The 14,439-nt window shown below is 37.6% G+C and overlaps 1 protein-coding gene across 1 annotated transcript; it reads right to left on the bottom strand.

Annotated features, from left to right (window-relative positions):
- Positions 1-22: 22 nt before the first annotated feature.
- On the bottom strand, positions 23-1,468 carry LOC143363842 (ankyrin repeat domain-containing protein 49-like). The gene is made up of 4 exons (XM_076804374.1): positions 1,217-1,468; positions 869-1,029; positions 464-800; positions 23-131 (listed from the first exon to the last, which is right to left on the bottom strand). The coding sequence occupies exons 1-3, from the start codon at positions 1,362-1,364 to the stop codon at positions 465-467; spliced, it is 645 nt and encodes a 214-aa protein (XP_076660489.1). The 5' UTR covers positions 1,365-1,468; the 3' UTR covers positions 23-131; position 464.
- Positions 1,469-14,439: the final 12,971 nt, after the last annotated feature.

Raw genomic sequence — 14,439 nt, 5'->3', positions numbered from 1 at the left:
TAAATAAAACAAAACCAAAATGCCTTTCGAATCCATCGACGTAGCTTAAGAACTTTTATTTTATATAGCATCTCGAACATTCATTTCTACCAATAAGCATTTTTCCAATCGATTTGCCATCGCGTTTCCACCTATAGAACGAACGAATGTCACGTTAAAGTATTATTTTTATCGATATGTTCATTGAAATTCTATTTTTCGTTATATATTTCTAGGAACGCGTTCGCATCGACGTTTTTATATTTTGTTGTATCGAAGAACATATAATGCACTTACTAAGGAGTTAGGTACATGTTGTGTTATGAATGTATTTATAAATGGAACGATAGTACACTGAACATATACAGTTCCATCGAACTGTTACACGTTCATAAATTTTTTATGTTCATAACATTCACGACGTTTGTATATAAGAATACCAAGTAAATTTGTAAAACATGAAATTAGAATTGGGTGCACTTACTTCAGATTACGTTTAAGCAGTCCTCGACAATCTCGAACATGGGATAGTACTTTCCTGTCCTTCTAGCAATTTGCTCTGCAGTGTCACCGCTCGAATTGACCAACCGGGGATTGATATCCGGGTGCAGAAGAAGAAGCTGCAGCGAACAAGAATTGTGAGAGCTAGCCGAGACCAAATGCAGAGGAGTCTGATCCCCTTTGCTTTTGGCATTTATGTCCGCCCCGTTTGCAATTAAAACCATGGCGCATTCGACGTTGTTCCAACAACAAGCCAAATGCAGGGGTTGCCAGTCGTCCATGGTTTTAGAATCTATTTTCGCGCCAGCCTGTAGCAGGTACTGCAAATAAAACATTAAAAGACTAACATGGATTTTGACAAGTGCAAAAGAAACACAAGAACCTCTACCTCCACAACTTGCACATGATTGCCATAGCAAGCTCTATGGAGCGGAGTGTAACCGTCGTCATCCGTGCTTTCTAACAATTCCCGATTTTTCTGTATTAACGTTCGTATTTTCTCGAGATCGCCTTTCTCGGCTGCGTGGAGAATTTCATTCTCGTCGACCTCTAAAAATAAGAAGCAATCCTAAGCACGAATGTCATAATTAGACCGCCGACCTTTATACAAAATGAAAATTGTCTGCATCACTTTGTCCGAAGCAGGAGAGTGTGAGAAAGAGAGAGAGGGAGAAACATGTTACATTTTTTAATAATTTTGACAAATTAGAAGTAATACGTCACTTTCGTTCCTAACCTCTCGCATTCCGCGCAACTTCCACTCCGTCATCGTCATCCTCCCATCCGCTAACTTGCATACGCTCGCTCCGAGGCTCGCTTAAAATTTTATCGCGAATTTGTTCCAGACTCATCGGCTTGTCAGTTTCTTCATCGGACGACCACATTTTGACTCGTAAAGTACGAAATTAAACAACCGTTCCAGGAACGTCGTGTTATCATGGTTCTTTGTGCCTACATATATATGTATGTATTTAGGATTGTTGCCATTTGTCATCCTCGTCGCGGTTACCCCGGATTAGTCCTAGCGATTTCTATTAGCGCCCGCCAAAATGATTTATGATCATAAATAGTACGCATCGGCAATTTGTTAACGTGCTGCTCGCGGCCAAAGACTTGAATTTTAATTAAATGCTCGAATACACATGTTGACTCGACAGCCCTAATACGCCGGTCGTTTCCGTGCATCGGAGGAGCCGCGTATGCGATTGAAAGTATTTGAAAGACAAATTATGAAATTAGTAGTTTCGGACGAGACCCGAGAGATACTTCTTATTCTCGATTGTTTTGCGAATATTAAGTTACGACGGCTGTCAATTGATTCAACGTGTAAGGTCATTTACGATTCCGGCGTACACTGTGCGATTCAAATGCAACGTTCGGCGAGAACCACAGATTTCGTCTAAATGACCCTCGCCAGTAACTGTCTAAATTTTATCTGCACCACTGATTCCCTTGGAAGCATTTAGTCAAGCGGTAAACAGGCTCTACGGTGCAGCAAAGGCAAGGCAAAAGGTAATAATTTTTCTAATTCTGTAATTTTTTTATCAAACTTTTACCATCGTATTCACCTTGTTTTTCTATTTCAAATGACACCAAACACGATTCAATTCTACGTGTAATACGATTCTAATTACTCGTGTAAAAGGCGATCAATATTTCAGGCGCGGAAGATGTCGCCAGATGTCGCCGAATGGAAAAGAGAGAGACGCGGAGAGTCGAATCGTCGAACGGCAGTCCCTCCTTCTCTTTTAATCCCTCTCCTTCTCTACGTTCGGCACACTACAAAAAATGTAGCATCTCTACTAGAACTGTCGCTCGACAGACCCGACGATACGAAAGTTACGGGCAGATTACTGTAACACAATAACTGAAATCTGTGGCTCAAATACGGGCATACGGGGTCAATAAGTATAGGGATTGATTTTTCCTGCCAACAGGAAGCTGTGGATTCCACAGTGTTGAAACCCGCTGGTAACTCTGTATCGATGCAGCAGAGCCATATTTTGAAGATTATCAACCCAATGTAAATATATCTTCAATAATTTTTTTTATGACTTCAGCCCCGATACTCATCGGACAGATGTTAATCATTAGCTTGCCTTTTGTGACATTTCCCACTCCCCCACAAACATACCTCTTTGCTCCCCCCCGCCCTACCCATGCACATCCTGGACCCCCTCTACCGGTTGCACTCCCACTATCATTTCAACTTCCTCTCCCATTCACTCCTTCTCCTTTCATTCGCTCCCCGTCCCCACTCATCCCCGCGTCATTTCTCTCCACTCATCCACTCTCCTCATCCAATCCTCCCCCATGCCTTCCTCTCCCAGTATTTCCCCCGCCATCTCCTGCCAGCCCCTTCCCTCAACCCCTCTCATGCAGCCCTCCCATGCGTGCTCCCATGTCTCCTTCTCCCACCCGCAGACCCTGCACTTTTTCTCCTCCCCCCCAACCAATATTTTCCTCCGCTCTTCCCACTTCCTCATCTGTACCTGGCTACCCTCTGCCATCTGCTTTCCCCCCACCCTTTCCCTAGGAATATGTTGTAGTCTTTAGTGATCTTTGAACGAATCTCAAAGGATTTCGTTGATTTTACAGACATGTAAAAGAAAGTGTCACTCTTTTTTCAATAAATTATAAGACCGAATAATTATTAGAACTAACAAACCGATAAAAATGAGTTTTTAGGACCTTATAGTGATAACTAGACTGCGGATCTTTATGCATTTATGGCTTATGAAAATGTTTAAAAAAAAAAAATGCTATAAAATAAAATTCGATAGAATTTAGCACGATTTTCATTTATTTTGGATTTACAGAGGCTTTTCCCATGAAAAATAGTTTTTTATTTTATTTCATTTTCTGGTTTGTCTGCAAAAATTGGAAATTGCATAAACATCCGCAGTCTAGTGATAACATAAGAGTGTGTACTAAAAATGTTGTCGTTTGAAAAAAATGTTTCTTTCACCATTTATTTTGCAATTGTTTCAAACAAATGCGATGTTTTCATGGCACGAATATTCTTAAAAATTGAGGATTCTGAATTGAGGATTCGATTCTGAAAAAAGGAAGATATAGCCCAAAGCGTCGCCTTGACAACTCTTTTTTTAAGAATTCAAATTATTTGAAGTGAATGCTGCACTTATGTTACCTCGTCCGGCCGCAGTTTCTACCGCGCGCCAGCCGTCGGAGGCTGCATATCATGGTGCAGCGTTCATTTCATAACTTTAATTTCGTCAATTTTAAACTGTCCGATATTTTGATATAGATCCTCGTATTCTTCAAATTTTGAAAAATGTTCCTGCCACGAAAACATTGCATTTGTCTAAAACAATTGCAATAAATAAATGGTGAAGAAAACAATTTTTTTTATTTCAAATGACAACGTTTTTAACGTACCGGACACTGTAAGACTGTGTGTGCATTTGAGAGTAAAACTGTCGCGAGTTACTCTCCAGAGTCAAATTCGTCAGTGTTTTATTATGCACGAAAGGGATAGCCCTCTCCGGTAGCAAATATTTCCGATGCTACCGGAGAGTGCCATTCCTTTCGTGCATAATAAAACACTGACGAATTGACTCTGGAGAATAAGACGTGACAGTTTTACTCTTAAATTGGCACGCATCCTTAGAGTGTATGTCAGAGTTGGGCAAAAATTTATTTTAAAATTTCGAATAGAAATAAATGAAATCTATTTTTTATTCGAACTCGTTTCTCTCGGATACATATTCACCGCAGTCTATCCGTCGGATACTTTTCACGATTTTCATTTGTCGTCCGTGGGTCATCCGAATTGCGGAGCAACGGCTATGCGTATCCGACGCCTCTAGCGGCGAGATTTTTTATTTGAGAGAATGTATCCGAAGATACAGCTGATGAGTTGGAAAGTATCTTTGATTTTTATTCGATAGTTTTTAGCAGCGCCCCCATGTATTCGACGGTCAATTTCGTCAGATACTCGCAACTCAGAATGTATCTTAGATTTTCGACGTACGATTTTTGCGTGGCCCAGAGATTTATTCGGATGGTCGATGTAGGGAAGATGATTTATTCGATTTTTTATTCGAGACGAGCATGAGGAATAAATGAAAATCAAATGTATCTTTTATTCGAAATTGTATTCGAAGTTCGGATAAAAGACCGAGCGACGTTGCCAAGTCATAATACTTACGTTGTAATATGCAAGTACGTACTATGGTATAGTGACTCCCATTAATATTCAAACACTATTTATTAATTAAACGATTGTTTAAACCAATGAATTTGTATCATTTAAACGAATTTTTAAACACATACATGTTCATTATTTAAACGATTGTTTAAGCAAATAGATTTGTATTATTTAAACAGATGTTTACATAGGTAAATGTTTATTATTTAAATGACTGTTTAATAAATGAATTTTTATTATTTAATCAGATCTTTCAACCGATACATTTTTATTACTTAAACGATTGTTTAAACAAATAAATTTTTATTATTGAAACAAATGTTTAAACCAATACATTTTTATTATTTAAACAATTGTTTAAACAAATAAAATTTTATTATTTAAACAATTATTTAAACAAATACATTTTTATTACTTAAACGGTTGTTTAAACAAATAAATTTTTATTATTTAAACAATTGTTTAAACAAATAAATTTTTATTATTGAAACAAATGTTTAAACCAATACATTTTTATTACTTACACGGTTGTTTAAACAAATAAATTTTTATTATTGAAACAAATGTTTAAACCAATACATTTTTATTATTTAAACAATTGTTTAAACAAATAAATTTTTATTATTGAAACAAATGTTTAAACCAGTACATTTTTATTACTTAAAATATTGTTTAAACAAACACATTTTTATTACTTAAACAATTTACGTCACCTTTTGCAATGAGTAAAAGTCTTTATAATAAAAGGAAATGTCATTGGGTTTCACCATCGGTACTCTGCTGGATATTAAGGTATTAAGACAATTTTATAAAGAACTCTTTAGATTATGTATTATGTACAGGTATACGTACATAGGCATTGCATGCTATGGCATTTTTCTGTCTACGGTTCTGAATTACCGACTCTGTAGAACATGCAGAAATTTAGAATCAAAGACATCGATGATTTAAATTATCTGGAACAGTACTAAATAAATAACAAGTTAACCATTGAAACAGTGAATTAAAAAATTATTACTGAAAATATATATTTATGACGACAATTATCAGTGGATAGGCATAATTTTTTAACGAAGTTTACTGCAAATTTCATGCTGATATCTCTTACGGTTCAACATTTATTGTAAAATGTCACGAAATTTCTCGACCCAGCACGGTGTCCGGCCGTCCAAGGCTGTGTATCGCGATGCAGCATTCGCTTCAGATAATTTTAATTTCGTTAATTTTAAAATGTTCATCTTTTTAAAAAATAGGTCTGTAAAGAGGACACGTGGGGCTATATCCTCATTTTTTTGCAAATTTTTAAAAAGTTCCCTTCTATGAAAAGATTGCATTTGTTGAAAACAACGCACACCTTCGGCCAAAAAGAAAGTAACACATGTTTCGTTCTTCTACTCTCGGAATCATTCAGCAGGGATCGACGTCTGACGTTGCACACATATACATATGTATATCGTCGCCTGTGATTGCACATATATATGCATATATTTGTAGCCGCTTCGACTGCGGCGAACGTAGATAGAAAAGGACAGCATGCAAACACGGCCGCGTGGCCGAAGGCGCTAGAAAAAGGCAGCACAACCCGATGATATTATTATTCGATTTGTACCGTGTTTGGGCTTATTTTGTTCAGGAAAACATTTTCAATCGGTAGGTAATGATATCATTATGGTAACGTTAATAAGAAATAATATTAGGTATAGTTGGTAAACGCCAATACGCTACTGGTTACAATGTTGCCTCTGATACTGAATCACGACCCTATGGAGCGTCGCGTCATGTGCCGCCTGGAGACAACAATGTAAGCGTTTCACCATCACTTATTAATAACAATAAAATGTGTGTTACAATTCATAATTCTGCCATGGGAACATTATTAATCGATTGCAAATAGTTTGCTGATGAAAACAAGTCTAAACACGTCACAAATCTGATAAGTTAGACGGTGCCAGTATTGAAACGTTTCCTTCGAAGTTTATCAACGAATTTTATTTCACTAGCTGACCGTTCCATTTCGATAGAGTCCGCTGCCGTACCAGAGCATGTTCTACAGAGTCGGTAATTCAGAACCGTAGACAGAAAAATGCCATAGCATGCAATGCCTACATATGCACGTGTACCTGTACATAATACATAATCTAAAGAGTTCTTTATAAAATTGTCTTAATAACTTAACATCCAGCAGAGTACCAATGGTGAAACCCAATGACATTTCCTTTTCTTATAAATAGTTTTACTCACTGCAAAACGTGACGTAAATTGTTTAAGTAATAAAAATGTGTTTGTTTAAACAATCCTTTAAGTAATAAAAATGTACTGGTTTAAACATTTGTTTCAATAATACAAATGTACTGGTTCAAACATTTGTTTTAATAATAAAAATGTATTTGTTTAAACAATTGTTTAAATAATAAAAATTTAATTGTGAAAACTAGCGTTTAACTAGTAAAAATGTACTGGTGTAAACATTTGTTTCAATAATAAAAATTTATTTGTTTAAACAATTGTTTAAATAATAAAAATTTATTTGTGTAAACTAGCGTTTAACTAGTAAAAATGTACTGGTGTAAACATTTGTTTCAATAATAAAAATTTATTTGTTTAAACAATTGTTTAAATAATACAAATTTATTTGTGTAAGCTAGCGTTTAACTAGTAAAAATGTACTGGTGTAAACATTTGTTTCAATAATAAAAATTGATTTGTTTAAACAATTGTTTAAATAATACAAATTTATTTGTGTAAGCTAGCGTTTAACTAGTAAAAATGTACTGGTGTAAACATTTGTTTCAATAACAAAAATTTATTTGTTCAAACAATTGTTTAAATAATCAAAATTTATTTATGTAAACAAGCGTTAAAAGTTTAAACGATAAAAAGTGTTCGATTGTTAATGGTAGTCACTGTACCGTGGTACGTATTTACGTATTATGGCTTGGCAACGTCGGATAAAAAAGTCGGCCATCCGACCATCGAATACAATTTCGAATAAAAGATACATTTCATTTTCATCTCTGCCAAATACTCGTCCCGAATAAATCCTCAAATAAATCGTCTGGCCACATCGAGCTTCGGATATCGAATAAAAGTTACGAATAAATTTCGCCGCGACATCTGCCTTCGAATACATTCTGAAATTAATTTTTATTCGACGCCTAAAATCGTTCGGATGGTCGGCGGACGCCGAGTATCTACAAATAAATCCGTCGAATAAATGGGGGCGTTGCAATCGACCATCCGAATAAATCCTGACGTAGCCAGAAAATCATCCGGAGGCACGTCGAATACAAATCTCGAAACCAGACGCTCGTCGAATAAAGATACAAATAACTGCTCGCGATTCATCCGACTTCGAATAGAAACAAAAGAACAGAGAATTTGTATCCGAAGGCGCTTCAAATAAATTTTTCATCGGATACTGCCCAACTCTGGTGTATGTAGACTAAAAATGTTGTCACTCGAAGAAAATGTTTTTCCACCGTTTATTTTGCAATTGTTTGAAACAAATGTTCCTGCTTTCGTGGCAGGAGCAATTTAAAAACTTTAAGGGAAATGAGGAACTTTCTCATAAAAGCGGACAGTTTCAAATTTCCGTAATTAAAGTTATTTCAAGTGAACGCTGCACCGTGACATACAGCTTCCGACGGCAGGCGCGCGGTAGAAGCAGCGGCCGGACATCTTACCTACGTGCAGCGTTCACTTAAAATAATTTTAATTCTCATTAAATTGTCAGTAATGGGGACACTTTGCGCTATCTCCCCATTCTTTTTCAAATTTTTAAGAATATTCCGGCCATGAAAATATTGCATCTGTTTCAAACAATTGCAAAATGAATGGTGAAAAAAACATTTTTTTCAAATGACAACATTTTTAGTATACTCATCACTATAAGCTCCCAAAAACTCATCTTTGATCTTTGTCGATTTGTTAGTTCTAGCCGTACAATTTAATGAAAAAAGAGTGACACTTTCTTACTTTTCTGTAAAATCATGAAAATCCTTTGAGACTTGTTCATAGGTGACTACAACATATTCTTTGAACAAAATGCGAAACATTGCTGCAACAAGAGTCCGATTTCGCGTGGAATGATCCTTATAAGAACAAGGTGAGAGCACATCGTTTCATAGAGGACGAAATACAGAAAGTTTCTGATACAATCGAACGAATCAGTTCGAGGGAATGGCGAGAACGTCCGCGACGTCGGCCATTGTGGATGGAAATCATTTTCCTTAGCCTCCGCCGAGGAATAAAAAGTCATGTGCAGCTCTGAAGACGCAGGGAATCGAATCGCATAGTTATCGGATGCACCGGCCAGCCTCGTTTTCATAACTTACCTTGGCCGGGAAACCATGGCGTTGTGAAAACAGAGTTAGTTAATGGGACGCGGGCGAAGTTTACAAGCTGATCGAGCAACGTTTAATAAAGTCAGAGAATTTTAAACTTTCGTCACTTGCCCGGTTCGATCTATCGCTTGAAATTACCGGTCGAATAAACGGGGCTTTTAGGAGTTGTAACCCCCGACGAATTAGATCAGGTTAGATAAACGTGGAAGTTCGTGTCATCTATTAACCCTTAACACCCCAACGTGCTTCTGTATCATAACTGACCACTACTGTCCAAAATATGGCGAGTGTATAATCGATTAATAAAATGGCTTTTAGCAAACAAATAAGATCTATCGGTTTCTAGAAAATCGAAATATGCTCAAGTAGTATGCTCGAGGATTATACGGTTCACACACAATTACAGACGTATTTCGCGCGTCCTCGTATCTCCGGGAGATAAAAATGAATTTCTTCATCCCCTCAATCAAGAAAACCACTTAGGAGATCCTTCGTTTTTACGCGAACAAAGGTGGCTGTTTTGCGGGAAGTTTTTCGACGGGAAATTAGCGGAGATGTTGACACCGTTGTTGCTCGTACATCTTACTTTTTTGTAATAAGGAATGCCATTGTGCTTCAATAAAAAGAAAAATTAAAGTCGACTTTTACGGATGTTGCACGCAATTTCGCGCAGGAAATAATTCCAAGATATAACGAAGATAGAAATTGTGGCGACCATGGTGCGTGGGAACGTGGAATTTTCGGACGCGGAAATTCCATCCTTCTCAAGTGCGTACCATGGGAGGTCGGGTTGAGGGCTTGGTCATTTAAGTGACGATTGCCAGAACCTCGGCTCGACCGTTACAGTACCCTTAAGAGTGATGTCCCCGGATGCAATGTGTGGGGGAGGAAATTTTCTCCATGCCCTTGTGGGGGTGGAGAACCTCTCCTTATTTTAACGGTTTTTTCGGGGACATTATTTAACGCGCCACAGAAACGAGAAGGGCAGAAAGCTTTGGACTCTCGCGGAGAACGATAGCTCCAGAGAGTTTTAGTCTGAGTCACCCGCGACGGTTTTTATACGCGAAGTTGAGTTACCGTATATTTTGTCTTCGCGTTTTTCTCATGGACTCGAGTTTTCTCGTTTTGTTTTATAGTTGTTATTATTTGTTAATTGTTAATCGTTCTCGTTAATAAACTATATTTTTGTTACCCGTGAAACCATCGTACTACATAACATTTCATTTACCCCACGTCACCTAAAAAATGTTTCTGATCGGTGTACGTTAGCGTATCGTTTTCATTATTTTCAACCGATCCGTCGGAAACTACCTTTAAGAAGTTCAGCTATCTTCTTTCCTGCAATAACCCCAAAGAAAATGATTATATCCGGCTTTTCAGATTGATTTCAATTATATCTACACTACAAAATTCAATAGAATTGAGTAGAATTTCTCTTGATTTCTCTAGATCTACAAAGTTGCTACCACTGAAAATAAGATTTCGTGGGGTTTCTTAAAGTTTGACTACAGAAACTGAAAATTGCCCAAACATCCGCAGTCCATCGACAAGAATCACCCGCCATAATAAATGAAATATCTCGTTAAGCATCGCGTCCGTGATGAGAGGCAAAAAGCACATGAATTTTTCACACCCCCCAAAATAGAAGGGCTCGGCAGTTAAGGTCAAACGTCTCTCGTCGTTCTCATAAGTTCATCGAAGTTGAGATGAGTCACAAGTGATCGAGGGCTGGTTTCTCGATCGCCGGACAATTTCTGAATTACCGAAATTTGGAAGTACAGTGAATTTTCGATATATGTCAACAACACGGGTCTTGCCCGTGTCATCACCATTGTTGCATTTCGATAAGAAACTTTCGATTCTTGTATCGAAAACCTTTATAGAAAATAAAATTGTTCTAAATAAATAATAAGTTGATCGCAAAAAATAGAAACTAGATGAAAATGTGCCTGTTCTTTCAACAACTTTCATAAATTGAAAATAATATTCTCCAATTTTCCTAACACTTTCACAATTTAGCTTTCCAGTTTCCATTTTTTCTATAAATACATAAAATCCACAGCGAACAAAAATTAGCACTTAACGATGTTTGTTTATTGCCCGTTGTTCAATTCCATTTTTGACAATCCACTCTCGACAATCGCGTTCGATATGTTGTTCCACGGATTGCATGTCGCAATTAACACGGGCCGGAAGTCACCGCGCATAATTTTGCGTAAGGAGAGTTAGACACTGTCAAATGGCGGAAGACGAACACTGTGGGCTTAATTGTGATCCTTATTGGGCCCACCGTGAAATATGGAACAAGATGCGGATCGCGTGTAATTGTATGCGCCTCGTATTCGGGCGCACACGATCCCGGCCGACGGGATATAATACCCTGCGGAAATAATGATTCCCCTCTGTGACGCAAATTTTTCGAGCGGAGACTGAAATTCGAATTTTTACGGATAATCAAGAAAGCCCGTCACGTGCGCGATTTCAACGGGAATATCTACATATGTCGGGTATGCAAACAAGAACTTTTTCATCCCATTCTTCCGTTTTTTCAAACGCCAATGCAACTCGATGAATAAATATGAACTTCCCGGAACATGCGAAAAATCCCTCGGCGAAATAGTCAATCGAAGTTTTCTTGTGAGGTTTAAAGCAAACGCGAAGTATTCGTCAAACAATTTGATTATTTATTAAATTATTTCTTAATCTATTTAATAATCAGAATAATTATTGTTAGAATACGATAGAATTTCGTGGCTTGATTTCGAGAAATATTGTAATCGAATACCGTTGTCTGGCCCTCCGGAATTTTAATTAAAAATTCCGTAAAATTAACAGTGCTATGGCACGCGATCAGTTCATGCTCCTACGATACTCAGCACGACACGTAGAAAATCTCTTAAAATCTCTATTAACAGTTAGAATTTCTAACAACGATGATACTATTAAAATAAATTGTTTCATGGGATTTTCCGTAAAAATTGCTTTCTCTCGGAACGTTCACGATTCACAGGCTCAATTCACTGTTACAAAGGAAATTATGAAAAATATCAGGTCACTTTGAATTGTCACTTTTAGATAGACACAAGACGTCAGAAATAACGCTTTTATATCGACAATAACTATATTTTCCTGTGGAAGCAATTTTCTTTCGTTACGTCAACGGTATGACGAATCGCCCTAAAAGTTTCAATAGAATCGGTCGCACGGTCTCCGGGAAAGCAATTCCGAAAGTTCAGTAATTTTCACAGTCCAACAATATCGTCTCCTGTCCCTTGCGGCACTATTTTATTTGATTCATCAAACGCTACGTCTGTATCACCTGTACCAGCTTTTTCACGATATGCCCAAAGGGAGACGGTTCACTCTATGACGTAGGTAGATTTTGCCTACAACCCTTAATTTTTAACGTTAAAATGATGATTTCACATCACTTTATAGAAATATCGAAAACACGTTCAGTCAGATTTTCAACGATTTCGAGCGTATGTCCGAAGAAACAAAAAAATTAATTTATCCTCCAAAAATCTTCAGAAAATCTAATATTATATTATTCTATTAATTTTATACAAAAATGTTATACAATAAATACGCCATTCAACTCGGGCGAGTCCAAAGAATCGTCGCGTGTGAAAAGTGCGAGTTCGCATATCTTTTGCGGTTAAAGCAGGACAAATGGTTAAAGTTATAGATTGTCGTCACTAAATAAAAATCAAAAATACAAGATATAGATCCACAGTCTAGTTATTACATTATTCTCTGTTCATTAGAATTGTTGAAAGAAGGAATACATTTTTAGTTAACTTCTGTTCTCTGCAATTTTCAATAAAAAAAAAAAAATTGTAGAGAACAGAAGTCGATGTGTAATCATTGCAGAATATACTTTTTATAATAACCTTTATCATAACAATAAATTTTATATAACTTTTTCATCCGTGAAAATGTTCTGCTCGGCTTCGTTAAGGAGTTATTAACGAAAACGCGGGTCATTGAACAGTACATTGAAAATTTAAAAAAATATTTATTTCAATTCTTCCGTAAATGACCATGGGATTTCGCGAGATTGGAAATAAAATAAAAATCACGTTCGCAACAAATGACGCGTTTATTTTATCGCGTTTTGTGTATAATCGCGTGGATGGTCTATTTGCCCGTTGGCCGGACATATCCGCGCTTATTAAAATCGAAAATTTAACAGATTACATGTTTACGGAGAGAGAAGAGTCATCGAGTCGTTCGGGCGAAATATTATTCAATATATTGCGAATTTTAATGCGAAATAAATATCGCCTGCGTTCGTTGAAAAATACAGAGACCAAATTTATTTCCCTTTTAAATCGTTTAAGCGTTTCTAGATTTTCTAAATGCTTCTATACTGTTTTGCGTTAGATCCATCCATTTTTAACACGAATCTATAAAATCCTCGGTCTTGTTAATCATTGTTCGTTTAGCCTGGGATGAATAATCCTTCAAAATATAATTTTTTAAATTCGATGCTCTCAATGGGCTGATACAAAAACCTTTTAAATTCCACGAATTTGAATGTGAAGATATTTAATCTCCCGATCAAGAGCTTTCGACAGAACGTAACGAATCCGATTTTACCGTTTCCATTCGCGGGATTGGCCAGCAGGGACACGGTAGGAATCAGTGTTAGGTGTGGCCAATAATTTCATTGTTACGTTTTCAGCGCCGTAAGGAAAAAATCGGCTTGATACTCCGCGTTTTCCAGCTACACTGAAATTTTATCTTCGACTTTTCCTCGTTTTTCATTCTACATTACCCCCGGTTCTGGTTGGTAGTGTTCACGTTCGTGTCGGCCCCACCCCGTCTGCCCTTCGCCGTTGCGTCAGAGTAATAAGTTTCAGGAGCCACTGCTCGATCGCTGGTCGTTCAATCGGCTGCGAAATATCAGAAATTGTTACATGCTTCTCGTATGCTGATTTATTTTATTTCTGCCCCCATCGGTTGGCTGCCTCGATTTTACAATCACTAAATAATATAAATCCGTTTCGAAGAGGATACGTTGAGCAACAGTATCCGCTTCGTATTTTCCGCATTTCGTCACAGGCGAGGAGAGGTGTTCTCACTTTTATTAGGTTCGCTGCTGCAATTTTTCCAGCCACGCGGATCGGGGACAAACGATTTCTCGGGAAATAAAACGCCGCCCGTGGAAAGGGGAGAATTCTTTCGCGCGACAAGGGTGCGCACGGTTTTCAAGAGTCTCTTGCACAAAATCCGTGTTGCGGTGTGCACCACCAACCTGCTGTCAGCAAATACCACCCTTCTCTTCAATCGGAACAGGAGAACCCCCGGTGGTAACAATATCTCCGCCAACCTGTGGTGTACCTTTCCAAAACTCGCTGGAGACCACGTATCGTCCCTTTGACAGCGAAACCGTATGCACGCGACGCCCTTTCTATCCCACCCCCGTGAACGTCAGAGATG

Source organism: Halictus rubicundus, unplaced genomic scaffold (genome assembly GCF_050948215.1).
Source record: "Halictus rubicundus isolate RS-2024b unplaced genomic scaffold, iyHalRubi1_principal scaffold0152, whole genome shotgun sequence".
Taxonomy (NCBI): Eukaryota; Metazoa; Arthropoda; class Insecta; order Hymenoptera; family Halictidae; genus Halictus; species Halictus rubicundus.
This window is presented reverse-complemented; position numbering and strand designations above follow the sequence as displayed.